We start from the raw sequence: 27,325 nt of genomic DNA on the forward strand, positions 1-27,325 counted from the left end.
AACACTTAAGACTCAGTTAAACTTAAAACTTAAGACTAAGTAATTTATTATTTATGCATATATCTAATCAGTTTTTCAGTAAACGTGAATTGAAGGCCTACTGCTTGCCAGGCACTGTGCTAAGCCCTGGGATCCAACTATGAACAAGACAGACTTGAAATTTACAATCTGGTGTGAAAAGGGCAAAGTTAACATAATAACTGTTCTGTCGATGAAGGTACAGAGAAAGTGAATAACGGTGAAGAAGGGCAACTCCAGATACTGTGTTCTGGGAAAGCCTCTCTGGGAGGTGACATTTAAATGAGACCTGAAACTGCAAAAGTGTTTACGTGTTTGATTAATCTTTTCCTTTCCCAAAGCACCTAGAATAACGCCTTTCATATAGTAGGATCTCAGTATAGCTTTCCTGGCCTCAATTTCCTCATTCTTGAAACGAACTTCCAAGATTCCTTCCAAATACAAAATGCCTTTGTTTGACAGAAAACTAACGATCAGTGAAATGGACACAGGGATGGGGGTGGTCGAAGCAAGAATTAAGTGAGTTCAGAAGTGACTGCAGGATCCTAACCCTAAAGCAGAACGGAGCGCAAAACCCTGTGGGTATACCAAAACCACTCAATTACTATTTGAGATGACTTGCCTCTTAGACAACATATAAGCAGAAATCGTTCATTCACTCAGCCTTAAGAAACAACACATAAAGCAGAGGCTACAGAGATTGAGACGTGTGCATGACTACGCTAAAAAGCTCAATTCTCATTTTCCTCGGGACTCTCATTGCGAGGGACAGATAGGGTCTCTTCCTTAGCCGCCAGGGCAACGGTCCCAATCTAAGGAGACAGAAGAGAATCACGTTTCTCTTGCGGTTCAATCCCGGGATGAGGTCAGCCACCAACCCTAGCAAGCGCTTAAGACAATCGTTCCGGCTGCTCAAAGAGAGGAGAATCGATCCTTCAATGGGGCGCCCGGAGGAGAAAGTTACACTAAGGCGCCTCCTTTCCTCAGCAGTATCTCCTCCTCGGCCCTCAGCCTCACCCAAATGGGGCTTTAGCGTACTAAAGCGGACCAGGGCGGAGGACCAAGGCGACTCTCTTCCTTTTGCCCAGAAAGGGTCCCAAACGGGTGCCCTCCTCCACCCGCCTGGTACACTGCAGAGAAACTGGGCACCTCCAGAGCCGCTGTGAAGAACCGGCGAGCTGAAGATGCACCCACCTCCCATGGAAAAGAAGTGGAAGGGAAAGGAGAGCCCACGAAAGATATGTAAGTTCGAGGGGCAGACGGAGAGTGGAATTTCCCAAGAGACCACAGAAGGAGGGTGCAGGCGAAGGGGCCCTACACCGGCTCTTACCGTCTGTGGGAGACGCCATCTTCCAACACATGTCACGTGACGTGGCCAACCGCCGGCGGGAAAGCAAGGATCCATAAGCCACGCCCCCAAAGAGAAACCCTATCCCCAACACACGGCCTGGTCTAGTTTCCCCGCCCATAGGGCAATGTTTCCATGGTTCCGCCCTCAGTGCTAGCCATATCCCCTCGCGCAGTGGGTGAGGCGGGGCTACTGCAAAACTCTTGCAGGATCTTATTTACTTTCTTCAGTGGGTGGGGCCGCGGTTGTGCCTGTGGCCAATCGCGGTTCTGGGTTCGGGGGCGTCTTCCCCGTGTGCTCAAGATAGAGTACCCAAGTCAGGGGCGTCTTCCCTATCTCCGCCAACAGAATTTGTTGAGGTGGGGGGCGGGTGGGGGGGGCGGGGCGAGAGCTCTATCACTTCTGACCAATCGCATACCCCCAGGTCTGGGATTGAGGGGCGGAGTCAGGTGTTAGGGCGAATGATTGGCTAGGGGAAATTGTCCTTTCCACCAATGAGGAGGTGCGGCAGGATGGAGGGGGGAGGCCTGGCAGCAGTGGTGCTTGTGGACAGGCTCAGATTGTAGAGGTGCGGGGGGCTGAGAAGAGGCAGCCGAGAGCCATGGCGGCGGTGGCGGCGGTGGCGGCGGCGGCGACGGCGTCAATGCGGGCCCGGATCCTGCAGGCGAGTGAGGGTGGTGCCAAGGGGTCGCGAAACTAGAAATTCGGTCCTTTCCGTCTGCTCTCTGAGCCAACCCCTTCATGGCTGACCCTCCTGTGCCTATCGGACCAGCGCGGCCCTGTCCCACACGTTACTCAGTATCCGCCTTCGTTGGATCCAGCTCTAGACTATCACCCCTCTCCCTTTTATTCTTGAGACTCCCTCTTTCTGGCTCTGGTCCACTCTCCTCCTCCAGCCCTGCCCCGCCCCTGCCGACACTCTCTTGCCCTCACCTCTATCGGTCTGCGCACCGTCTTTCCCTTTCACCTCTGCACCAGCCACCTCTCTGCCCCAAAAAGTCCCCTTCTGGTCACCTGTCTTAGCATCTTTCCGGGAGCGTTCAGATTGTTCCCTTCTCTCACCCTTCCCTTCACTGTCTACAGTCCGAGGTAAAGGCGGAGAGAGGAGGCACACGAGGGGCAAGGGTCGGTGAATGAACTTTGAATCTCCTTCTAGAAGTGTACACTAGGTTTTCCCTCAAAGCAGCCATTTGCTGAGCTATTTTCTCCAGCTATGGCTCTTTGTATTTTACACAGGCTGTGGGCTGTGCCCTTGCTTGCCAAGACTTTCAGTTTAACTTTCTCTCAGCAAAGTTACAGTGTTTATGTTGGCCGTGAATAAGGACACATAGTTAATGCTACCAGTTTGTTCCAAGCATATTCAAAGGACTAAACATCTCTAAAGCACGTGATAGAAAATGGGAGCCAAGGAAGACAAGAAGTGTAAGTTCCAAGTTCCCACCCCCAAGTTAGCTCCCAGCCTGACTCAACTTTGCCCGTGGGGGTGGGGTGGGGGGATTAGGTCCTCTCTGAAGCCAGCCTAAGGATAGGAGCTACAGAAGCTGCATGCCTGAGGCCTGTGATTTACAACTCTGTTCATAGCCTTCCCCCCGCACCTACTCGCAACCCCCCGTTGTTCACAGCCTTACAAGGACTTAGATTATGAGGCAAGATTTACTACAGGCAACATTCTGGAACCTGCAAGAAACAATTTTGCTTTTCTTACTCATTATGTCCAGCCTGGGAACTTCTTCCTCTATATTGCTGGGCTGTTAGATAATATTAGTATTTACCAGGTTTCAGTGAGTTCTACTGCAGAGACCATGCATTTTTAAGATTCTTAGCAGAGTCAGCAAAGATTCCTGTTTAAATATGCTATTTAATGGGACAGTGTGGAGAATGGGTTGGAAGGGTTTGTCAAATGATCTGGCTTTCCTCATATTTCTTGATGTGATCCTAGTTCTGATTTTCTAGGTTTGTTTGTTCTTTTGTTTTTGTAGTAGGGAAACAAAGTTTCCATCCTATACTTTCCATTACCAACTTCTCCTCAAAATCTTCTACTGAAATTGACTTTTTTCCTTTACCTCCTCTGCCATCACAAGTCATTGAGAGCCTTAAGAAGCTGTTTTGTCCTTTGCATCAAGGAAAAGAATCTCCCTTCCCAAGTACTTTATTTTGGAAATAGACACTATTTTCTGATTCATTTTAAGAAACTTCTGAATTGACCTGGAAAGAACAGAGATAGTAATTCTAAGTCAGCTAGGAGTTACTGTAACGTGACACTGTGATAAAGAGTAGTCTAGATTCTGGCAGTCAAGATATTATCACTCCCATTTAAAGATAAGAAGACTGGTCTTGAAGTGACTCAAGGACTTTCTTCAGTGATGCAGTGGAAAGAGCACAGGCTGCACAATCATACTTGGGTTCTATCCCAGAACCACCACTTCCTAGTTTTAAGAATATCTGTGAAGATTAGAATTAATGAATATAATGAAGTAAGTTACCTGACACTAAAGGTCATCCAAAGTCTCCCAACTAGTAACTAATGAGGCTGAGAATTCAGGACTTACATCTTGGCATCTCTTTCTGTGTCAGGCACTGTCCCAAGCTTTGGGAAAGGAAAGATAAGTAAAATATTCACTGAAAACCCCCCTATTGTAATGAAATGGTAAGTGCTAAACAGTAAGAGTGCACACAGTACTGCAGGAACCTAGGGAAAGAGCCCCAAATTCAACCTGTGCAATTCAGGAAAAGCTTCCAAAAGGGGTTGATCTGGGTTTAAGCATTGCAAGAGTAGGAGGCCTTTAGCTAGAGGAGAAGAGAGTTCCTGGTAAAGGAAATAGCAAGTATGAAATAAACATCTAGAGAACAAGAAGTTTGGTGTGACTGGACATAGGATAGTTTTTTCAGCAACAGTACTAATGAGTGTGTCTTGGAAAATGAAGAAAAGAAATGAGATCTAACCTTTCAAAACCATATGATAATGTTTTATTATACAAGATGCAGTGCCTTTTATGCCCTCTTGACAGCAGGGAGACTGTGTGCCAGTGACAAAATAAAACGAAGCGGCCTAGAGCTTTTGTGGTGGCACAGTGGTAGGGAAGAATCCGCCTGTCAATGCAGGGGACACAGGTTCGATCCCTGGTCCGGGAAGATCCCACATGCCGTGGAGCAACTAAGCCAGTGTGCCACAACTACTGAGCCAGCGCTCTAGAGCCCGTGCTCCACAACAAGTGAAGGCACTGCAATGAGAAGCCGGTGCACCCGCAACAAAGAGTAGCCCCTGCTCGCTGCAACTAGAGAAAGCCCGCGTGCAGCAACGAAGACCCAACACAGCCAATATATAAATATTTTTTTTTTAAAAAAGAAAAGGAAAAAAAACTAAGTGGCCTAGAATGCTCCAGTTGGCTGATCTGTGCATTTTCTGCCCTGTAAGAGAATTTACATGAAACAAGCCTAGACCTGAGATTGAGACTTAAAAACTTCGAACTCTGCTACTGCTCCTCTCACTCACAGGAGTTAATCTTGTTTTTTCTACTTCAGAGGAAACAAAAACCATTAGATGAGAATGTCCTCAACTTCCTGCTAGCAAGCCTACAGGACTGACCTGTACCTGTACCTGTACCCAAAGTGATAGGGAGCTAAGGAATAGACGTGAGCCAAGCAAATGGGATGAAACAATTCCAGGGAAGAGGGAGCAGCATGTGCAAGGGCAATGTGAGCGCAAAACATGTTCTGAACAGCTGGAGCATAGAGAGAGCAAGGAGGACAGCAACAAGCTAGGAAACTAGAGAAGTAAAGATACTATGTAGAGTCTTTTGAGCAACATCAAGGTGAGTCTTTATCCCAAGGACAATGGAAAGCCATTGGTAGGTTTTAAACAAAGGAGTGATCTAACCAGGTTTTGAATTGGAGGCTCAGCCGGATCAGAGGATGGAGTAAATATCTCTGGCTATGGAGTGGAAACTAGATTCAGAAGGTTTAAGATTGGAGGCCGGAAGACCTGTTAGGAAACCATTGTTGAAGTCCAGGTGAGAGACAATGATGGTATAGACTTCCCTGAGGGTAGGAGGGGTAGAGAGAAGGGGGTGCATTTCAAAGACCTCTGGGAGGACAGATTGCCAGGACTTGTTTGATTCACTGAGGAGAAAGAGGGAGGAGTTGGGGTGACATTCAAGTTTCTGGTTGGGCAGCTAGGTGAATAGTAGCCCCACTTACTGAAAGGTGGGCTATAGGAAACCGAGTCTGTTGGTGGAAGGAAGATGAGGTCAGCTTTTTCAACATGTACCTAAATAACATGCAAGTAGAGATGCGGTGAAGACAGTTATGTAGGTATTACCTGAAGAGGAAGATTCTGGTGAGGAATTACAGATTTGGGCATCACCAGGATCTAGATAATTAAGCCACTGGAGTTGATGAAATCACCCAAGGAGAGTTCAGGAACTCCTTGTTCAGGAACTCAAGCATTAGAGGCCAGGTATAGGAGACTGAACCAGCATAGCAGGCATAGAAAAAGTGGCCCAAGAAATAGAAAAGGTACCAGGACATCACAGAATGCAAGTGGAGAGGGGATTCAGACAGAGGGCATGATTAAATAACTCTTCACCTCTGCTGAGAGGTCAAGTACAAGAAGGACTGGGAAGAGTCCATGGTATGGAGGAAGTCACTGGTGTTCAGTCGTAAAGGTTGGAGTTGATTGAAGAGTTAGTGGGAGATGGGGAGGTAATTAGTATAGAGAACTCTGGCTATTGGATGGAGAGAGGTTTAAGGTACAGGAAAGAAAGGATCATTGATGGAAGTGTCCGAGGCAGGAGGAACAGTTCAGAGCACAGGTGCAGAGATTAGCCTTAGATTACAAGACAGACACCTCTTCAGTCAGTCCACAGACATTGATTGTGTACCTCTGTCTCCCAGTCACTCTGTCACTGTGAACCTTGGTAGCTACCTTCTCCACTATAAGAGGAAGAAAGGAAAAAATGATGGGTATTGGTCAGTTTTGTAGGCTTACTAGTAGGAAGTTGAGGAAGTTCCCATCTGATGGTTTCTGTTTCCTCTGTAGTAGAAAAAATAAGATCAACTCTTTTTTTTTAATTAAAAAAATTTTAATTGAAATATCGTTGATTTATAATGTACTAATCTCTGCTGTACAGCAAAGTGGCTCAGCAATACACATATAGACATTCTTTTTTAAATATTCTTTTCCATTATGGTTTATCACAGGATATTGAATATAGTGCCCTGTGCTATACAGTAGGACCTTGTTGTTTATCCATCCTATATATAATAGTTTACATCTGCAAGATCAGCTCTTAAGAGTGAGAAGGAAAGGAACAGAGTTGAAAATTTTAAGAGAATCGTTAAGTTTTGAAGTAGCAAGGAGTGTGAGCAAATAAGTATTTATAGTAATAACAACATGTAATGAACACCAACTACTTGCTAGCTATGTTTCATACCTGGACAAGCTTGATCACAGGAACTCTGTAAAGTAGGTAAACAAGATTCAGTGCCTGCCCTCGTGGAATTTATAGTCTTTGGGGTAACAAACAAGTAACTAGGCCATTACAACACAGACAGATAACCTTTTAGGGGAAATATTGGCTGCTATGGAGTACAAAAAAGGACAGCTAACCAAGTCTGGGGTGGGGGACAGTCAGGCAATATAAGCTGCCCAGTGGACCTTTCTTTTGTTCAGTAGATATTTACTGAACACCTACTGTGTAGCAGGTACTGTGTTGGTATTGGGAACGTGACTATAAGTAAGACATGGTGGTCTCCAGGAGAGTGTTGATGGTTTGAAATAGCTTTTGTGGGGACTGGGAGAGGAAGCAGACCAGGCATTTGGAAGGACTGTCTGCTGGCCCAAAGGACCAGCACCCTTTCCTATGGACAGTGCTGCAGCCACACAAACAAATTCTTGTACTTTATGCAGCCCTAAACTCTTTGGTTAACGTGATTTCTCTCCAGACAAGGTAAGAGATTATTAGATTGCAGCTTCCTTTTACAACCCAGTCTTGACTATTTTAGTTTGCTCACTTTGATTAGACTTCAGTATTTCTTAAATCAACTTGCATAGCATATATACAAACTATTTTTTTTTAGAGAGTGACTTTATTGTAACTGATCCCCCCGACCCCTGCCATTTGCTGATTAAATCCTATTACCTGTATAACACATTCTTTTCTTATGTACACGTGGCTTTTTTTTTTTTTTTTTTTAATTTTTGGCCGCGTTGGATCTTCATTGCTGTGCGTCGGCTTTCTCTAGTTGTGGCGAGTGGGGGCTACTTTTTGTTGCGGTGCGCGGGCTTCTCATTGCAATGTCTTCTCTTGTTGCGGAGCACGGGCTCTAGGCACGCAGGCTTCAGTAGTTGTGGCACGTGTGCTCAGTGGTTGTGGCTTGCAGGCTCTAGAGCGCAGGCTCAGTAGTTGGGGGCACACAGGCTTAGTTACTTTGCGGCATGTGGGATCTTCCCAGACCAGGGCTCGAACCCGTGTCCCCTGCATTGACAGGCAGATTCTTAACCACTGCACCACCAGGGATGCCCACATGTGGCATTTTAAAAAACAGCTTTATTGAAATAAAATTGACCTAAAATAAACTGTACATATTTTAAAGTGTATAATTTTTTTTATTTGTTTGTGTTTTATTTTTGGCTGTGTTGGGTCTTCGTTGTTGAGCATGGGCTTTCTCTAGTTGCAGCGAGCGGGGGCTACTCTTCCTTGCGGTGTGTGGGCTTGTCATTGCAGTGGCTTCTCTTGTTGCGGAGCACGGGCTCGGGCGTGCAGGCTTCAGTAGTTGTGGCACTCAGGCTCAGTAGTTGTGGCTAGTGGGCTCTAGAGTGCAGGCTCAGTAGTTGTGGTGCACGGGCTTAGTTGCTCCACGGCATGTGGGATCTTCCCGGGCTAGGGATTGAACTCGTGTCCTCTGCATTGGCATGCGGATTCTTAACCACTGCGCCATCAGGGAAGCCCTAAAGTGTATAATTTGATGTTTTAATATTTGTATACACCTGTGAAGACATCACAATCAAGATAGTGAACAGGGCTTCCCTGGTGGCACAGTGGTTGAGAGTCCGCCTGCCGATGCAGGGGACACGGGTTCGTGCCTCGGTCTGGGAGGATCCCACATGCTGCGGAGTGGCTGGGCCCGTGAGCCATGGCCGCTGAGCCTGTGCGTCCGGAGCCTGTGCTCCGCAATGGGAGAGGCCACAATGGTGAGAGGCCCGCATACCGCAAAAAAAAAAAGATAGTGAACATATTAATTGCCCCAAAACGTTTCTCTCTTACCCACTCCTCTTTTCCTCCCCCGTCATCTCTAGGTAACCACTCATCTGCTTTCTGACATACTCTTTTTAAGTCTTAACTTCTTTCACTCAGTATAATTACTATAGTTATCCATGTTGCATATATCAATAGTAGATTCCTTTTTATTGCTGAGTAGTATTCCAACATATGGATGTACCATACTAGTTTCCCTATTCACCCATCCAATTGTGGACATTTGCATTGTTCCCAAATTTTAGGCTGTTACCGATAAATTTACCATGAACATTCATGTTTTAAGTATTTGTGTGGGCATATTATACATACATTTAATACTTGGTTATATACTATCTTATATTCAACACCTATTGTGTTAGACACCATCCTAAGTGTTTTCTTATTTTTAGATTTATGGTGACTACATGTACCAGGCCAAAAATTAGAAAAATATGGTCTAATGACAAAAAAATATTTTTTTAACCAGGACTGTCCTGGAAATTGAGCACATGATCATTATGGTTTATTGTTCTCTCATAGTTTGTTGTGTCTCATAGTCTCACAACTTTTCTCTTTAAAGACTGTATGACCCTTGAGAGCAAACACCAAGTCCTTTTTCATACACCCACAGTAACTAGTATAATTTTAAGCATATAGTAGCCATTCACTAAATTTTTAATAATTTTCTATTCTCATTTATCAAAATAACCCTTCTTTTACCTCCCAGGTTTCTTCCAAGGTGAACTCCAGTTGGCACCCAGCATCCTCCTTCTCTTCATCTTCAGTGGTGAGTTTATTTGGTAATAAAGGCTGACTTCTGAGAAGGAATCCAGTATAATTTGGGGGTATTCCCATTTATCTTCTTTACATAATTATGATCAGAGTTTATCTGAAATTTTCTATCTTGGTTTTCTCATCTCATATTATGTCTACTATGTTGTAAGCATTTCCAATGTTGCACAATGGTCTTTATAATTATGATTTTTAATGGCTGTATAATATTCTATCAAGTACATATAGCCTGAATTAACTAATAATTTTTCCAGATAACATTTAGACTTATTCTGTTTTTCAGTATTATAAAACAAACATTTAGGGCTTCCCTGGTGGCGCAGTGGTTGAGAATCCGCCTGCCAATGCAGGGGACACGGGTTCGTGCCCTGGTCCGGGAAGATCCCACATGCTGCAGAGCAGCTGGGCCCGTGAGCCATGGCTGCAGAGCCTGTGCTCCACAACGGGAGAGGCCACAACAGGGAGACCACAAAAAAAAAAAAAAAATTTATGTAGTTTTCTTCTTTCCCTTCTGAATTAGGATTACTGTGTCAAAAGATACATTTTCTTGGCCTCTAGAGGTTTTCTTGACCCTGTCAGAAAGGTTGTCTTCTTAACAACCTTTAGAGTTGTTTTTACAGACCTACTCTCTATCAGCCATTTGCAATAACTAAACCTGATATATAAGGACTGGTGCTCAAAATCCTGTTTATATAGAAGCATGCACATACTGTAACATAGTAATCTTTCACCTTTTTTGGCCCACAGACCACTTTGAAAATTTAATGAAAACAAGCTACTTCTCAGAAAAACTACACAGATAGAAATGTCTTTTAAAATCTTTTGATCATAAAGGTAATGCATGCTCATGGTAATGTGACAGAAAGTCGGCTGGGCCAAGACGTCCTAATAGTTAATCTTTGTTAACACAGAGTCTACTGCTTTTTTAGTATAAGCTTCTCAGTGACATATGTTTACTCGTGAAGTTCCACTGTGTGATTAGCAGGGAATTTCCCATTTACAGAGAGATCACAATATTGAGAGGCTCTGCCCCATATTAATAAGCACTATAGACAAGTATATTGTATATCTCTTTCCTAGTGCTAACATTTCTAGAGGGCAGAAAATTCAGTTATCAACCCCAATTCCTTTTCTCTTTGTGAAAGAGAGAAGTAAAGCAACTAAGTTTTGTTTTGTTTTGTTTTGTTTTTTCTCCCCAGCCAACTGTAAAGCTTTTCATTGATGGGAAATTTATTGAATCCAAAAGTGACAAATGGATGGACATCCACAACCCCGTAAGCAAAGCTGCTTTGGGACTTAAACTTAACTAGCCTAGAATTCTGGGAACATGGTGGGAAAATAGGGACCAGGGTGTCTATTGTGAAGAACATGGTGCTGCCCCTGTGACTACATTAAAAATGAAGAAGGTGGGACAGGGACAAAGGATGATGTGCTGCTTTTTAAAAAAAAAAAAAAGATGTATTTATTATTTGTTTATTTATTTTATTTATTTTTGGCTGCATCGGGTCTTAGTTGCAGCACACGGGATCTTCGTTGAGGCATGTGGGATCTTTGTTGCAGCGTGCAGGCTTCTCTCTAATTATGGCTCACAGGCTCCAGGGCACGTGGGCTCTGTAATTGTGGCGTGTGGGTTCCAGAGCACATGGGCTCCGTAGTTTGTGGCACGCAGGCTCTCTAGTTGATGGGCACAAGCTCCGTAGTTGTGGCACGCGGGCCTAGTTGCCCCGCCGCATGTGGGATCTTAGTTCCCTGACCAGGGATCGAACCTGTACCCCCTGCATTGTAAGGCAGTTTTTTGTTTGTTTGTTTGTCTTTTAAATTTATTTAGTTTTGGCTGCATTGAGTCTTCATTGCTGTGTGCAGGCTTTCTCTAGTTGCGGCGAGCAGGGGCTACTCTTCGTTGCTGTGTGCGGGCTTCTCATTGCAGTGGTTTCTCTTGTTGCAGAGCACAGGCTCTAGGCACGCAGGCTTCAGTAGTTGTGGCACGTGGGCTCAGTAGTTGTGGCACGTGGGCTCAGTAGTTGTGACTCACGGGCTCTAGAGCGCAGGCTCAGTGGTTGTGGTGCATGGGCTTCGTTGCTCTGCGGCATGTGGGATCTTCCCAGACCAGGGATTGAGCCTGTCCCCCCTACATTGGCAGGCAGATTCTTAACCACTGCACCACCAGGCAAGCCCTAAGGCATATTCTTTACCACTGGACCACCAGAGAAGTCCCTGATGTGCCACTTTCTCCATCAGGCCACCAATGAGGTCATTGGTCGAGTCCCTCAAGCCACCAAGGATGAAATGGATGCAGCAGTTTCTTCCTGCAAACGTGCTTTTCCCGCATGGGCAGACACTTCAGTATTAAGCCGTCAGCAGGTCCTGCTCCGCTATCAACAACTCATTAAAGAAAACTTGGTAAGAAATCTGAATGGTATAAATTTTCCAAACTGTTGCCTAGGGGATACTCGTCACTCTCATAGAGGCCCTTTTAGCTGCTCTCCCTAACTGTACAATACAGAGAGACATAGAGCATGGCTCTCTCCCTCATAGTACTTATCCCTGACTTTTATTCTTTTTTGGCTGTCTGAGAACTAACAGGAGGCACATCCTTGCATTGGTTTCTGTTTGTGTGTTTTCTCTCTAGAAAGAAATTGCCAGGTTAATCACGCTGGAACAAGGGAAGACCCTAGCGGATGCCGAAGGAGATGTATTTCGAGGCCTTCGTAAGCAGGGATTCCTCATGGGGAGTTCAGGGACATTGGGAGGAAGCAAAGGAAAATGAGAGGCAAAGACCCCAGATGGGGGATTGCTTCTTCCTTTATGTAGATTTTGCTATCCCATGATATCTTTTTTAATACTTGTGGGAAATGACAGTACTCGGGTATCTGTGGGATTGGTTTACTTCATTCATTATTTTACTCAAATGATCTTCCAAATGGTATATGCATTGCACTGTCTTTTTCCCATTCAGATCATCTCACTTTACGCCACACCTTCACATGGCAAGTCAGTGTGTCTTCCCTCTGTCGTTGGTCTTGCCACTCAGGGCTGACTAGAGCATGACAAAACTAAGTAGTGCACAGTGTGGAGAGTTGGTGGCCCAACTGATTCTTCTCTGTTCCAGAGGTGGTTGAGCATGCCTGCAGTGTGACATCCCTCATGCTGGGAGAGACCATGCCCTCCATCACCAAAGACATGGACCTTCATTCCTACCGTCTGCCTCTGGGGGTGTGTGCAGGCATTGCTCCGTTCAATTTTCCTGCCATGATCCCCCTTTGGATGTTTCCCATGGCCATGGTATGTGGAAATACCTTCCTAATGAAGCCATCAGAGCGAGTCCCTGGAGCAACTATACTTCTTGCCAAGTTGCTTCAGGACTCTGGTGCCCCTGACGGAACACTGAATGTCATCCACGGACAACATGAAGGTAACTGCCCCTCTGTACATGGCACTTAATCTGGATACCAGAAAATCAAGGTGTTGAGTCAGTGATGGGGTGTTTTAGGATGAAGAACCTAGGGATGAAGGGATTTACTAGTAGTAACCTCCATGTTTGAAGATAATGTTTGTTGATTGTTTTGCCACCTCTGTGCTAAGGTAACTAACTGGGGAGTAGCAGTGCTTCTTGCCCTACAGAATATGTTAGGACAAAGAAATATGTTTAGGGCAAGATACAGATGAGATTAAAGAGAAGTTTTCATTTCAATATTAAGAGAATTTATAAGGTTATTTAACTCAGACTTTATAGATCTCAGAGGTACTGAAGTCCTTCTGATTCATATAATAATAGCTAACACTTAAAAAGTGCTTCTGTGTTTCAAGCACTGTTCCTAATGCCTTCTATATATTATCTCATTTAGTCTTTACAACAACCCTTTGAGGTAGGTACTATTATTTTCCCATTTTACAGATAAGAAAATTGAGGCATAATGAAATTAAGTGATTTGCCCAAAGTCATGTTGCTAGAAACTGTCAAAGTCAGGATGTGTATACTTAAGAAGGCTGACCCTGGTCTTTACTTTTAAATACTATGCTCTATTGCCTCTCACATGAGGGCACAGTAGTATCTGAGGGTCTCAGTATAAGTGACAGTTGAGGAAATATCACATTCGTAAAGGACAAAAGGAAGAGTTGAGTATTGAAAGGCTATTATTTTGGAGGAAAATAGGAGTTGTAGCCTTCAGAGTTAGATTAGAAGTAGAAATTCTGGACTAGCAAGTGGGAAAATAATGAAAGAGAAGAGGTTAAATAAGATTTGTAGTTTAAAGAATTTAAGAGAGGGACTTCCCTGGCGGTCCAGTGGTTAAGACTCCTCGCTTCCACTGCAGGGGGCGCAGGTTAGATCCCTGGTTGCGGAACTAAAATCCCACTAGTGGTGGAGCATGGCCAAAAAAAAAAAAAAGGAAGAATTTAAGAGAACAAGGACAGAACTCCAAAATGGGAATCCATGGTAGAAAAATAAAAGTATGAAAACTTCTCATTCATAGCAGTGAGAAATGGGGAAATTTGCTTTGCTGAGAATCCCATAGCCATTTTTTCCTTTGTGGTAATCATTTATTTTCTTCTTAAAGCTGTAAACTTTATTTGCGATCATCTTGATATCAAAGCAATCAGCTTTGTGGGATCCAACCAGGCAGGAGAGTACATCTTTGAGAGAGGGTCAAGACATGGCAAGAGAGTTCAAGCCAATATGGTAAGTTCTTATTCCTTTTTCCCCCAAATTCTGTTATATGTATTAAAATTACCTAGAAAAAGCCCCTCAGTAGAGGGGCCACTCATCCCACTCTAATGCCAGTGTTTCTTTCTTCACAATTCATCCTGGTTGTCTTCCCTTTAACCACGAACAGTATGATGAGTTTTATTCTCTGTCACTTTAATTACCTTTTATCTTAACCAGGTAATCTTGGTGATAAAGTCACATTCCTCCTTAAGAATGATATTTAAATTCTTTGGGCTTCAGCAGTAACTGCCAAATTCTGCTTCTTGCCCTGTTTCTTCCTTCATACCATTCTTCCAGATAGACCCCATCCTTCCTGCCTTTAAGGCATATCCTAACTACTAGTATCAAAAATATGATCTTCCCTAACAGCCCAGACTAGTTAAGGCTCTGGAAAGAGCCAGATATCCCTGTATGATATATGAGTGTGGTTTACTTGGCTGCATAGTTTTGCTGTTCCTTAGTGACTAGCTCCTTGCCAAATACTTGGCAATTCTTTGATACTAAATATAATGTCCAGTTGCTACTTTCTTAGCGTTCCACTAATGTTGCAAAAAGGGTAGCCACCTTTGTACAGGTTTGGAGACTGTTCATGATATGCCCATTTGTTCCTTTTCATGGCTGGATGTGTTTTGGCCAATTTGATTTATGCCCCTCCCAGTTCACTACATATTTCTTGAATGTATTCTGTGTCTAACATTATACTATGTGTAATGGGATACAGTTAAGTAGCAGACAAGGTATCTATTTATGTACTCAACTGTAGCTGTATCTGGAAACATGTGGAAATGACCAGATGTCAGTCATACATAGCAGTTTATGAGGCTGTGTATCTAGAAGCTAGCCAATTGGGGGAATTTCTTTCCGGAAATTGTGTATCAGGAGGCCTACCTCCTATTTTGCCTTTCAGCTGGCTCCTGGCAGCTCTATGTTTACATTGCTCTTCATATAACTGGAACCTCTGACAAACAACAAATTCTTTCCTAGCTAACTTAGGAAAGAGAAGGGAGTTCTCCTTGGCTCCTGGATGCAGTGTTTAGCCTGTAAATTTGACCGAACGTGATTGAGGCAGTGTTTTTTTGTTTTTGGGGGCGGCGTTTGATAATGGTTTTGATCTAAATAAACACCTATCAGCTTTTCAGCTGAGGAACTGAAGCAAAAGTAACCTGGAGACTTACTCACTGTTACCAGTACTTCAGCAATATCAAAATGATAATAAATCTATTTTCAAAGCAACACAGGTAAATTCTCGAGTCCTTTCCTTAAATTCTCATCTGAAATCTCAGGTTCTTTAATTTCTTAGCCCAATTGTATTTTGCCAAGGAAGATTCATGTACTTTCTGTATTTCCTTAGGGAGCCAAAAACCATGGGGTAGTCATGCCAGATGCCAATAAGGAAAATACTCTGAACCAGCTCGTTGGGGCAGCATTTGGAGCCGCTGGTCAGCGCTGCATGGCTCTTTCAACAGCAATCCTTGTGGGAGAAGCTAAGAAGTGGCTGCCGGAGCTGGTAGAGCGTGCCAAAAAGCTGAGAGTCAATGCAGGTAACCAGTTATCTGCCTGGCTTCTTTAGACTTTGCATCTGCGGCACTAAGCTCTTGATTTTCACATTGGCCTTGTCCAGTGGGAGCAATCATGTATATTCTTACCATTGCCTCTCTTTGTACTGTACTACTTGTCATTTGGATTCATCTTTATTTAGCACTCATAATTTATATTACTGAAGACCTTAAATACTTCTGTGTTGTTCTACAGGAGACCAGCCTGGAGCTGATCTTGGCCCTCTGATCACCCCCCAGGCAAAAGAGCGAGTCTGCAATCTGATTGATAGTGGAACAAAGGAAGGAGCTTCCATCCTTCTTGACGGGCGAGATATTAAAGTCAAAGGTTATGAAAATGGGAACTTTGTTGGGCCAACCATCATCTCAAATGTCAAGGTGAACAACTCTGGATTATTTATTTTGCAAATATATAATTTTGCAAAATTAGTTAAAGGCATCTCATTCCTCTAATTTATAAATGAAGACATTTAATGACTAGAGACCTCATCTCTTGCCAGAATTACTCAGTTATTTTATCTCAAGTCTGAATGAGTCTCCACTCCTGACTTCCAACCTCTTTCCACTATACCAGTGGTTGGAAAACTTTCCATTAAGAGCTAAAGAGTAAATATTTTTGGCTTTGCAGGGATAAATAGTCTCTGTCACAACTACTCAACTCAGCCATTGACATGGTGTGGTTGTATTCCGATAAAACTATTTATGGACATTACTACTCAACTCAGCCATTAACATGGTGTGGTTGTATTCCAATAAAACTTTATTTATGGACAATGGAATTTGAATTTCATATAGTTTTGTATAGTTTTAGGTATCATGATTGATTTTTTTTTCAACCATTTAAAAATTGAAGAAACCATTCTTTGCTTGTGGGCTGTACAAAAACTGGCAGCAAGCCACTCCAGCTCACGGGCCATTATTTTGCCAGTTCCTATCTTACATTATACTTCTTACTTGTTTAACGTTAATTTCTTCTTCCCTCTCCTTCTTACTGCCTAGCTTATAGCTATTGCAGTGTCTCCATCAATATATCAGCCCCCAATAGTTATTGAATACCTACATCTTCACCAGAAAGTGACAAAAGAAAAAGAATTGTTGTCAATTTTTATTTATCAAAGCTGAAAGTTGCTCAGCTAAAATGACAATGACTCCTCAATGACTATATTGAGGAGTTTTTTGAAATTCAGATATCCCCACTAATCCTATTATAACCCTGAATAGTCAAGAGCTGAATCTAAGTGTAATAGAAATTATGAGATTTCTTGCCACAGAGCCATTGAGGAGAAGTCCACTTATCAGCAACAAACACAGCTGACCAGCTGCAGTGGTAAAAGATGTTTTGAATGTTTAATGTGACCTGATACCAAAATAAAAATGTACAGACTCATTTGGGAGGCAAAGGAACAAATGAGAATAGACTGTTTATGTTACAGAAAACTTAGCACAGGATTTCTTTAAATAGAAAAATTCTCCTGTGGTGTTTTGTGGTTTTTTTGTGTTTTTTTTTTTTTTTTTTTTTTTTGGCGGTACGCGGGCCTCTCACTGTTGTGGCCTCTCCCGTTGCAGAGTACAGGCTCTGGACGCGCAGGTTCAGCGGCCATGGCTCACGGGCCCAGCCGCTCCGCGGCACGTGGGATCTTCCCGGACCGGGGCACGAACCCGTGTCCCCTGCATGGGCAGGCGGACTCTCAACCACTGCGCCACCAGGGAAGCCCTCCTGTGGTGTATTTGATTTATTAAAAAATGAATTTTCAAGTAGCTTTTCAGTAAGATAACAATTGGATAAACAAGTAATACAGGCATAAAACAGGAAGCTAGTGATGGGTGATGAGACCTAAAAATACAGTGCTTAAAGGAAAGGAGTGTATTTATATTAATAGGAATTCCAAGTTATTTATGATTGGTAGCTTGGAAGATGGAACACAACAAGAAAGGACTTTTTTTTTAATAGGTGATTTAAAATGAAAAGAGATTATTACTAACATAAAAGCTGTTCATTAAGCAAGTGGATAATAAAGTACCAAATAAGCAAAAAATACTGACTTCTTTTCTGCTACATCACTCCTGGCAGCCAAATATGACCTGTTACAAAGAGGAGATTTTTGGCCCAGTTCTTGTAGTTCTGGAAACAGACACTTTGGATGAAGCCATCAAGATCGTAAATGACAACCCATATGGAAATGGAACTGCCATCTTCACCACCAATGGAGCCACTGCTCGGAAATATTCCCACCTGGTAGATGTCGGACAGGTTTGTGAACAGAATTCTTAGGATATTCTTGTAGCCATTTACTGTTTCCTATGTAAGGGGAGAAGGTAAACAGCGATCAGTCACTGCCCCTCTGATCTCCCTCAGTGCCCCATTTCTTCCTCAGGAATAAAAGCTCATGGGATGCAGGATCGGGTGGAAGGTGGGTACTTAAAATTGGTCTCTCTGATGCCAAGCATTTGGGCTTCTAAATGGAAAGTTCCTTTGTTTGAGTGTTTTTCTTAGTATTTGACGTCAATTTGTTCTGCTTTAGGTCGGGGTGAATGTGCCCATTCCAGTGCCTTTGCCAATGTTCTCATTCACCGGCTCTCGAGCTTCCTTCAGGGGAGACACCAATTTCTATGGCAAACAGGTGACTTTAAGTTTTTAAAAAATATTTTTCCTCTAAGAAACTTTCTTGAACATATTCAGGAACAAGGATTCTGCAAGGAAGGGCCTGCCAGAAGCTTCTTTGAGGTTATATGTTGTTCAGCAGTGCTTGTCAGTTGTTTCCCTAGAAAAGATATAAAAGTTAACAAAATTTTGCCAATTCCTGAATAACTCAAGGCAACAGGGTTTTGGGGAAAGAGCATGAGTAAATCCAAGCCTTTGTATATGTCCTCTCCTCTGCCTGTGACTCTCTCTTCATGTATCCCCCCTTTCTTCCCCCTTTTCATCTGACTGTTAACCCCCAGTTTAAAGTGTGGACTCCTCCAGAAAATCACCTCTGACCACCACCATCCCCTTCAGTGTTGGGTTGGGTATGTCCTCATGTGCCCCCACTGCACACATTGCTTCCATAATAGTTACTCATTTACTAAAAATTTTATTGAGCACCTTCTGTATATTAAACACTATTCTATAATAAAAATGCTATAAATGCAGCACCAAACAAAAAATAAATAAATAGAGCAGATCTGGAGCCAAATTACCACTATTATCCCATCCTTCAACTGGTGCATATATCCTAAAGCAAGAACAGGCATGGCATGTTCAAACAGCAGAAATGGGCTGGAGCACAGTGAGTGAATAAGGAAGATAGTGGTAAGAGATGAGGTTAGAGAGGTAGGCAGAGGCAAGTCATGTAGTAGGACTATTTAAGCCATGTTAAGAAGCCCTCATCACACTGTAATTATTATTTAGTTATCTGCAGAATGTGGCACAGAGCAAGTACCCAAATATGTGTTGGACAAATGGGCTAGTGAAAGTTCTTTGTAGTCCCACAGAAATACAGCCATTTTGGGACCTTCAGTAAAAAATTACTTGTTTTCTATACAGGTCTCCCTTTTATAGGTTAATAATAAATTAACAGTGGGATTACACAGCAGGCTATGACAGTGTAGCTAGCTGGTTAAGAAACACTGTTTGGAGGTGGATTATCCAGTTTGTGCATTAGTCACAGCTTTTGTAAAATTGACTAGTTTGATACTATTAAAAATTTCTTTCAAGGGAAGCAAAGTAAAACTCTTGCTTAAAATAGTTTGTCAGTTTTGGAGTTTTTTTCCTCCTGTGTCTTTGTTTAATTACTGTAAGTTGCTCTGGTGAATGAGGCTTCTTAGAGTAAAAGACTGACCTTATATACAGTTTGAAGTCTTAAATCCTTAGGTACTTAAATTGCTATTTTGCATTCTGGAAAGAAGACATAAAAGTATCATTCTTACATAATAAAATGTAAACTTCAGTTGTATCTTATATTGAAAGTATGTAATAATCGCTAAAGTTGTTTTCACTATATTAACATTGCCCAGATTTTGTCTAATAATTCTAGAAGAGTATTTTAATCAAGCTGGTTGTTTTTTTCTAACAATATCCTTCTAGCTTGCTAGTAATTTTATGTGTTAGATCTGCAGTCTATTCTCTTTTACTCAAGCCTATTCTTATAAAATAAATACAGGTTTAACAGTTTACCTTGTTCAATTTTTCCATTTAGATGTGCCAGGTAATATGCTAAATGTTTTACATAGATTATCTCATGAGCAATATATTTAATTTTGGTTGCACTTATTCCTCCAGTAGGAACGTGGATAGCATTTCATAGCACCTCCTTAAAAAGTGATTAAAAGAGGTATCATGAAACCCCCCCGGGCATATATGGTAACTCTCTCTTTCTCTCTCTTTTTTTTTCTTTCTTTGTTCTCTTTAGGGCATCCAGTTCTACACTCAGCTAAAAACTGTCACTTCACAGTGGAAAGAAGAAGATGCTTCTCTTTCCTCACCTGCTGTAGTCATGCCTACCATGGGCCGTTAGAAATGAGTTTGTTCTGGACTCAGTCCATCCTGAGTAATTGCCCTTTATTCTTGACCAACTCCAACTGCCAACTTTGCTCAGATCAGATCCCTGGGATTGGAATACTATGTAACTAAAATCTTTCACAGGACCACTATCCCCCGTTAAGTAGCTAATAGGGAGACTCCTAGTGTAATTCTGAAACCAGATTTTCACTTGCTCTTCATAATTTTATTTTTGAGGTCACTGTTCTAACTGTGAAATGCTTCTCTGGAATAAGAGCTTAGACCTGATTTCTAAAAATTCTCCCCTTTTCTGATGACTTGAAGGAAGGGAACATTAGTGTGTATAAAGACGATCTTCCAAGGAAAAGGATCTCTTGTATGGGGAAATAGGTCAAAAATAATTCACCCTTTGGTTGATCGTCAAACACAGCCCCACATAAATGCCAGTGGGTGAGGCCTCTGCGAAGCTTTGCTGAGACTCTCATTTATCCCACACCACACAAGATATAATCCATCTTTACCTATCCCACAGATGTGACAACTGCTTCTATCTTTTCTGCTGAATGCCACTTTTTCCTAGTGACTCATGACCACTAATTCTATTATTGTCACTGTTCCTGCTTCTTAAACCACTTCCCAAGGATACCTCAGTATGCATTGGATAAATCAACTTTTTGTGGTGTGTGCCAAGCGTTAAATTTCAGGGTTTGCTTCAGCAATCAATTAATGCTTCAGTCATTAATTCAGATGCCAACAGGATTTTTTTAGAAAACTATTTCAAAAGTTATATCAGGCCCAGAAATCAAGGGGTATTCCAACCATGAAAGTGAGCAAGACTTTTTTTTTTTTTTTGATGGTTAACAGGATCTCATGTTTATTGAGAAGTGATTAATGGTAAAAAGAAAGGCAATGCCCTTTCCTCATTGGCTGAATAAGAAACTGAAGAAACATTCACTACATGTTTTACAATATTTTTCTCTTCCAAAATGCATTTCTGTAAACAAGTTTTAACCACTGTTCTTAGTTTTGAAATCAAATTAATGCTGAACTTAATCAGTATAATGTATAAGAACAGAACATTTCTTAGGACTCCTAGTACTTTACTTTGAGTAACAAAGGGTCAGAGAAAATGAACCACCCTTAAAGATACAACCTTGGGTGACACTGTTAAATTCTCCAAGACAAAAATTCTTCCTAAAAATGTTCTTCCAGTTTGGAAGGGAAAAACCAAACTCCTACTTTCTGGGGTGGAGGCTCAAAACCTTCAGACTCAAGTGTTTTCCACGTATGAGCAAGACTGTTGCCTAAAGTAAGTCTAACCTGATATTACTTGTCAAATTTTTTATATTGTTCTTTCGTCTTGCCTGCATTTCTCATTTGTGATACTTTTTAATGAAAGAAACCTAATGTAAAGTAATTGACTGGGGCCTAAGAAATTTCAAAGCTTTCCATGTGTGAAGTAGTCAAAGAAATGCTTTGCCAGATTCTTTTGCTACCATTAATTCAACTGTCTTTATGCTTTTTGTTTCTTTGCTATAGCTCAACTTTAAGTCAGAACAGAAATTTATGTGCTAAACAGAATAGATTCTTTTTGCTCTACTATGCCAATTGAATCCTGTCTTTCTGATATGGTCTTCACCCATTGAACTAGGAGAAGGCTTCTCATTTCTGATAGAGTAGTCTGTGGTCCTCAGCCAGATGACATAGGTCATTTATTTTTCTGCTTCCTCATTAGTTACGTAGATAATGATAACCTATTCCATGGGGGTTATTTAATGAATCAAGGATGGTAAAAACCTTGAAAATGTTTGTACACTCTGTGGATTTTAGGCTTATTACTACCACCTGTTGGATAGAATGTCAAAATCTTTAATCACTTAAGGTGATTGAACTTTAATAAAATACATTTATGACCCTTCTGGCGCTTTTTTTTTTTGGATTTGCCTGCCTAAAGGTGAGGCAATAGAAATTTATAATTTCATAATAGAATGCCTCTTGTTTTATCTCTTATCACAGCTGACAACTGGCAGTAATATTTAATCCAGTCCAACAACTACAGGCTGGGTTGAATAAAAGGCCATATTGTCTAAATTCCAAGTGGAATTAAATATATTCACAGAGACTCCTAAGTTTTCCTTACATTTAAGGAAAATTACTTTTTAAGAAATACTAACTAATGAGAATTGTGCTGCTCTAATTGAAATCAACTCATTTGGCTAGGTACTTGCTACTCAGAAGAGTTTCTTATTTCTTAGATGGAAAAAAATCTGTACAGTTGTGTTCATGCTAGTAGCCGCTAAAAAATTCAGTATTTTCCTTTTGCTCTGATGTGGCCTCACTGGAAATTTCTCAGATTTTACATTGTACTCATTGATTATGTACAACAATGACAAGTAAAAAGCTCTTAAAAAGAAAACCTGGCTTTTTTTTTTTTTTTTTTATGGTACCATACTTCCTTATAATGCCTTTGTCCGCTAGCTTATAGTGACCCAGACTTCCCACCTCTGTCCAAAGCCAAGAGTTACATGGTCACTATGTTTATTCTTACATAAAGGATAGTACATATTTTAACTGGGCTATATATTTCAAAAGGCAATTTATAGGTTTTCCATACTAAAAGAGGTACAAATATGCATTTGCATTAAATATATGCCTGTCTTAGTGTGGATATTGTTTATTAAAATGTCCACAATCTCACACTAATGTTATTACTCATTTCACTGATCCCTGAGAGCTCCCGGCTAGTAGAGAAGAGAACTGTGACTTAGAAGAAGCGGCATGAGGAAGGGGAACAATTATGTATATTGTTTGCTTAGATTACAGACTCCTTACTATGTCAGACTCTTGTGATCCTTTCTGAATATTGGGTATCACCAGTTCACCAGTAGATTCTAAGACTGGTACTTGCTGGGTGATGAAGGTTTGATCTTGAAGCTTATTTTCATCCCTACAATAATGACAAAGTAAGACTTGTCAACAACCACACACACGGAACTTGGTTCAGAACAATATACTTGTTATGTTATTCTCACTCAATTCTAGTATGTATAAGATGTCTACAACCACTGTTGTGATCAGGCTCATGTTCATTGCTTTGTCAAGAGAGCTTACCCAAACTCCTTTGTTGTTTCATCATCAGGACCAATATAGTCTGGAACTGGAGGTCTAGAACTCTGGCTGTATTTCCTGTAGTGAGTATAAGTTAACAATGAGGCAGTGTCTCCACATGCCCTGTATTTCAACTACACTTTAAAACTGCTAAAGGAAAAAATAATAATAATAATAAATAAATAAATATAGGACTTCCCTGGTGGCGCAGTAGATAAGAATCCACCTGCCAATGCAGGAGACATGGGTTCGATCCCTGGTCTGGGAAGATCCCACATGCCACGGAGCAACTAAGCCCATGGCCACAACTACTGAGCCTGCTCTCTAGAGCCCGCATGCCACAACTACTGAGCCCACGTGCCAGAACTACTGAAGCCTGTGCTCCTAGAGTCCGTGCTCTGCAACAAGAGAAGTCACTGCAAGGAGAAGCCCGTGCACCACAACAAAGAGTAGCCCCTGCTCACCACAGCTAGAGAAAGCCAGCACACAGTAACAAAGAGCCAATGCAGCCAAAAATAAATAAGTAAATAGAAATTTTAAAAAATAATAAATAAATATAAAACTGCTAAAGGGAAATGCTTCAGTTGGATGGGCTTCTTATTTTCAAAAATGAGCTTTCATACACATATAGAGGCAGTATAATATTAGGCAAGTTAATTTAAACTTACATTCTCTTAAAGTTGAGACATGTTGAACTTAAGAAATGGAAATATTTATGAATATAATCATGATGATACTCATAAAATAGCTATTAAGGGCTTCACTGGTGGTACAGTGGTTAAGAATCAGCCTGCCAATGCAGGGGACACGGGTTTGAGCCCTGGTTCAGGAAGATCCCACGTCCCACAGAGCAACTAAGCCCGTGTGCCACAGCTACTGAGCCCACGTGCCACAACTACTGAAGCCCACGTGCCTAGAGCCTGTGCTCCACAACGAGAAGCCACCACAATAAGGCCTGCACACCGCAACGAAGAGTAGCCTCTGCTCGCCGTAACTAGAGAAAGCCCACGTGCAGCAACGAAGACCCAATGCAGCCAAAAAATTAACAATAATAATAAACAGCTATTAATGGTGATGGGCAAGCTTGAACCAGAGTACTGACCAAAAGCAAGGCCAAAAAATTCCCTTCCCACAAAAAGAATCTCAAAACACCGGAAAGTTACCAATTTAGATAGACCCAGTATGAAAATTTTTTCTTATACTTTGGAAATTCTAGTTTAAGAACAGAAAAATAGGCCCTCTTGCCCTCTGAGATGGCTCACATTCTGTCTATTGAGTGTGTATCACCCTGAATAAATCTGCTTTCAATCTAAAAAAACAAAACAAAACCAGGAAATCAACATCATTCATTCAATATTCTAATTTGAAAGTGAGATTAACAGAGTTAGAATAAGTATAGTAGGTTGATTTGCCAGCAGATAAAGACATACCCCACTCCTAAAACTTGTCCTCAATTAGGTGCATATGAAAGCAGCATAACCCCATTCAAAATCTGGCTATATTAAATAGTCCAAAAATAATGCATGAAAAAAAATGTACCTTAGATACTACTAGTGCCTGAGATATAGCCAGAGTGATTGTTGATGCATTAAAGAGTGCAGTTTATTGGTTATACTCCTTTGAGTTAGTTCAATCACAAAGAAAAACATTGTACTGTTGGATTCACAATCATATACAACCAACTGTGAACTCTTATCAACTTCCTAATTACTCCACTTGCCTTGGAAGACCTTTTATCATCTAATTCCTCCCCTGCTGCTTTGAGCTTTCTCATTTCATCTCGACATTTCATCATCCTATTCCTATCTTATTTTTTTTTCATCCAACAGGCTTAGACATCATCCCATTGTGGCCAGTTCAAGTTCACTGATTTGGTGTGAAAGATTTCACTCAAATTCCTTTGTTTCTCCAAGTGTTGAAAACAACACAGTGTGGAACTTGAGGCCTGGTACTCTGGCTGTATTTCCTGGGGTACAGAAATATCAACTCACAATGAGACAGACATTCAGTGCCTACAGTCTGGATTCTACCCCTACCTCTTCAATTAAACTCTTTGAAAGTCTACCAGAGATGCAAAAGCTGTTTTAAAATCCTCCATCTTCCATTCAGCCTATAATTCTTTAAACTCTTCTCTTTTGGTTGTACTCTTTTTTTATTCTCCTGTTTATTTTAATTGTGGTTATTCCTAAAGGTTCTAGTCTCAGCTCCTTTATTCCTATATCTTCATCCACTTTCCTAAATTCAACTACCAATTTTCAGTAAACATGCTCAAATCTCCCTTCCTAAACTCTCACGTGTACTCCAATCACTCTTTGCAAATACCTTAAGTGGTTTTCACCAGTATGTTGCCACATCTCCAGTTCAGCACTGAAAATACTACTTGTATTTCTTCTGCCTAGAATGTGTTTCCACCCCCTTTTGTTCCTACTTACCTTTAGAGATCAGCTCAAGCTTCTGCTTCCTCAGAGACTTTCCTGATCTCCTCAATTAGGTCAGATTCCCCTAATCTAGGCTCTCTTACCACTGTATACCACTCCTTTGAACCTATGTCATAGTTGTATTTTTTATTTGTGTGATGATTTGAACAATGTTTTTCTTCCATGTAGATCAAAAACTCCCTGAAATCAAGCATGATGTCTTTATTTGCTCAACACTATATCCTCAGTAAATAGTTGGCACTCAGTATGTATATGTTAAATGAATTAACGGATGGATTAAATAAAATTTAAACATTTTGCTCACACTGGCTTTCCAGATTTTTCATTTGGCTTTCATACCACCATTCCTTCATTTCTTAAGCTAAAAATCTTAAACATTTACTCCTTTTCTTTATTCCTTTTGTCCTTTATCACCAAGTCCTGTTTCTCCTTCCTTAGTTTCTCTCAGTTTCTCCCCTTTATTCCGACTGCCCTCACTCTTGCCTAAACCCCTCACCGCTGCGTGCCCAGAAGGCAGCTCTGAGAACAATGACCTGTGAACCCTTCCAGTGAGAGAGTATGAGTCTGGCTTCTTGCTCTTTGCATTCCTTCAAGGCAGAGAAGAAAACTATGTTACATTACTCCAGAATCTACAAAAGTTCAGGATTTTCTGCATGGTTTTCAAGGCTCATCATAATTCAATCTATAGGTTAAACCTTATTTCTAATTAGTAATTACTCTCTAGCATCACCAAATTTCCTCAAGACAGGCAGTTTCTCCTAAATACCCTACACCCATTCCTAACTCTGGGCTTTTTTTAAGGCTGTCTACCCCTTGCCTGACATGCCCTCCCTGCTCTACCACTATCCTACAAGGCACCCCACAGAGTCACCCTCTTTCAATCTTTCCTGACTACTCTAGCCCACTGACATATTGTCTGAATTCCATCTTTACTTTATTGTGCCACCTAATTTTTTTCCTTGTTATGCTTGGTTTTGTTTGGGCAACCAAATTGTAAGCTCTTTGAGATCAAAGTCAATGTCCCTTGATTCTTTTGAATCCCCACAATACAATGGTGCCAAGCATTTAACAAGCAATCAGTAAGTGGTTGATTTATTTTAGCCACTTTATAGTTACTATAAAGTGACTATAACCAGGGTTATAGTCACTGATAAAACATAATGAAGAAAGAGAGTAAAACTAATCATTAAAAAGAATTATTTGGAGTACCTGTGGATTTCTGTTTTCCTTTCCAGGTCTTTTTCTTGGTATTAGAGATCCCCTTGATTAATAATCAGCTTTAAAATAATTTACTTATGTTTGCAGACCAATAAAATCTTAACAATTGTTATGCTTCTCTTTAGTTACCACTCATTAAGCTGAACAATGTTATACCTTCTCAGGAAGCATTGCCTTAAACACCTAAGATTAATTGATTTTCTTTCCCATTTAACTCTAATACCTCTTTCATTTTTGCGCTCACTTACACATCTCCCATTCTTTATCTCTGGGAGTTGCAGTAGCTAAGCAGTATGACCCTTTTATATTGATATTTTCTGGTCCTTTCCCATTCCCTTAATTCTAAGTAAGAATATGTTCACTTTTCCTATATGGCCTCTAGGTTTGATAGCAAATTGGTATTTCACTACTGAAATAGGGAGTT

At 41.4% G+C, this 27,325-nt stretch overlaps 3 protein-coding genes across 21 annotated transcripts in view; 1 reads left to right on the forward strand and 2 right to left on the reverse strand.

Annotated features, from left to right (window-relative positions):
- LIN52 (lin-52 DREAM MuvB core complex component) overlaps positions 1-1,719 on the reverse strand; it is a 208,304-nt gene extending 206,585 nt beyond the window's left edge. For 14 of the 16 annotated variants that reach the window (XR_010839493.1, XR_009334370.2, XM_067028104.1 and 11 more), the window contains exon 1: positions 1,349-1,685. Coding sequence is in view for 14 of the 16 variants with exons in the window: in XM_067028104.1 (XP_066884205.1) it covers positions 1,349-1,487 (139 nt within the window). In the remaining 2 variants the exon portion in view is untranslated. Of the gene's footprint in view, positions 1-1,348 lie in introns of all 16 variants that reach the window. The other 2 variants (XM_059055921.2, XM_067028103.1) reach the window with 2 other exon arrangements.
- A 116-nt stretch (positions 1,720-1,835) lies between these two features.
- ALDH6A1 (aldehyde dehydrogenase 6 family member A1) lies at positions 1,836-22,553 on the forward strand. 2 transcript variants are annotated; one of them, XM_059055854.2, is made up of 12 exons: positions 1,836-2,030; positions 9,332-9,391; positions 10,596-10,670; positions 11,635-11,796; positions 12,026-12,104; positions 12,506-12,808; positions 13,953-14,074; positions 15,453-15,642; positions 15,854-16,035; positions 17,729-17,908; positions 18,180-18,278; positions 20,049-22,553. In XM_059055854.2, the coding sequence occupies exons 1-12, from the start codon at positions 1,968-1,970 to the stop codon at positions 20,151-20,153; spliced, it is 1,620 nt and encodes a 539-aa protein (XP_058911837.1). In that variant the 5' UTR covers positions 1,836-1,967; the 3' UTR covers positions 20,154-22,553. The 2 variants fall into 2 exon arrangements, with proteins under 2 accessions (XP_058911837.1, XP_066884211.1); XM_067028110.1 differs by lacking the exon at positions 1,836-2,030 and adding an exon at positions 7,037-7,314.
- Positions 17,546-27,325, reverse strand: part of BBOF1 (basal body orientation factor 1) — a 40,211-nt gene continuing 30,431 nt past the window's right edge. Inside the window, exons 10-13 of one of the 3 annotated variants that reach the window (XM_059055856.2) lie at positions 23,249-23,323; positions 22,970-23,084; positions 19,479-19,534; positions 17,546-18,419 (exon numbers count right to left, since the gene is read on the reverse strand). In XM_059055856.2, coding sequence (XP_058911839.1) covers positions 19,523-19,534; positions 22,970-23,084; positions 23,249-23,323 — 202 coding nt within the window. In that variant the 3' untranslated portion in view covers positions 17,546-18,419; positions 19,479-19,522. Of the gene's footprint in view, positions 18,420-19,478; positions 19,535-22,798; positions 23,085-23,248; positions 23,324-27,325 lie in introns of those variants that run through there. The other 2 variants (XM_067028111.1, XM_059055855.2) reach the window with 2 other exon arrangements.

The sequence above is a fragment of the Kogia breviceps genome, chromosome 3 (genome assembly GCF_026419965.1).
Source record: "Kogia breviceps isolate mKogBre1 chromosome 3, mKogBre1 haplotype 1, whole genome shotgun sequence".
NCBI lineage: Eukaryota > Metazoa > Chordata > Mammalia > Artiodactyla > Physeteridae > Kogia > Kogia breviceps.

What these genes read in the sequence shown, in the direction of transcription:
- ALDH6A1 (XM_059055854.2), top strand. Translation starts at nt 1,968, where the DNA reads ATGGCGGCGGTGGCGGCGGTGGCGGCGGCGGCGACGGCGTCAATGCGG. An exon ending in GGATGGACATCCACAACCCC is followed by an intron (nt 10,671 to 11,634) that starts GTAAGCAAAGCT and finishes TTTCTCCATCAG; the next exon opens with GCCACCAATGAGGTCATTGG. An exon ending in ACCTGGTAGATGTCGGACAG is followed by an intron (nt 17,909 to 18,179) that starts GTTTGTGAACAG and finishes GTTCTGCTTTAG; the next exon opens with GTCGGGGTGAATGTGCCCAT.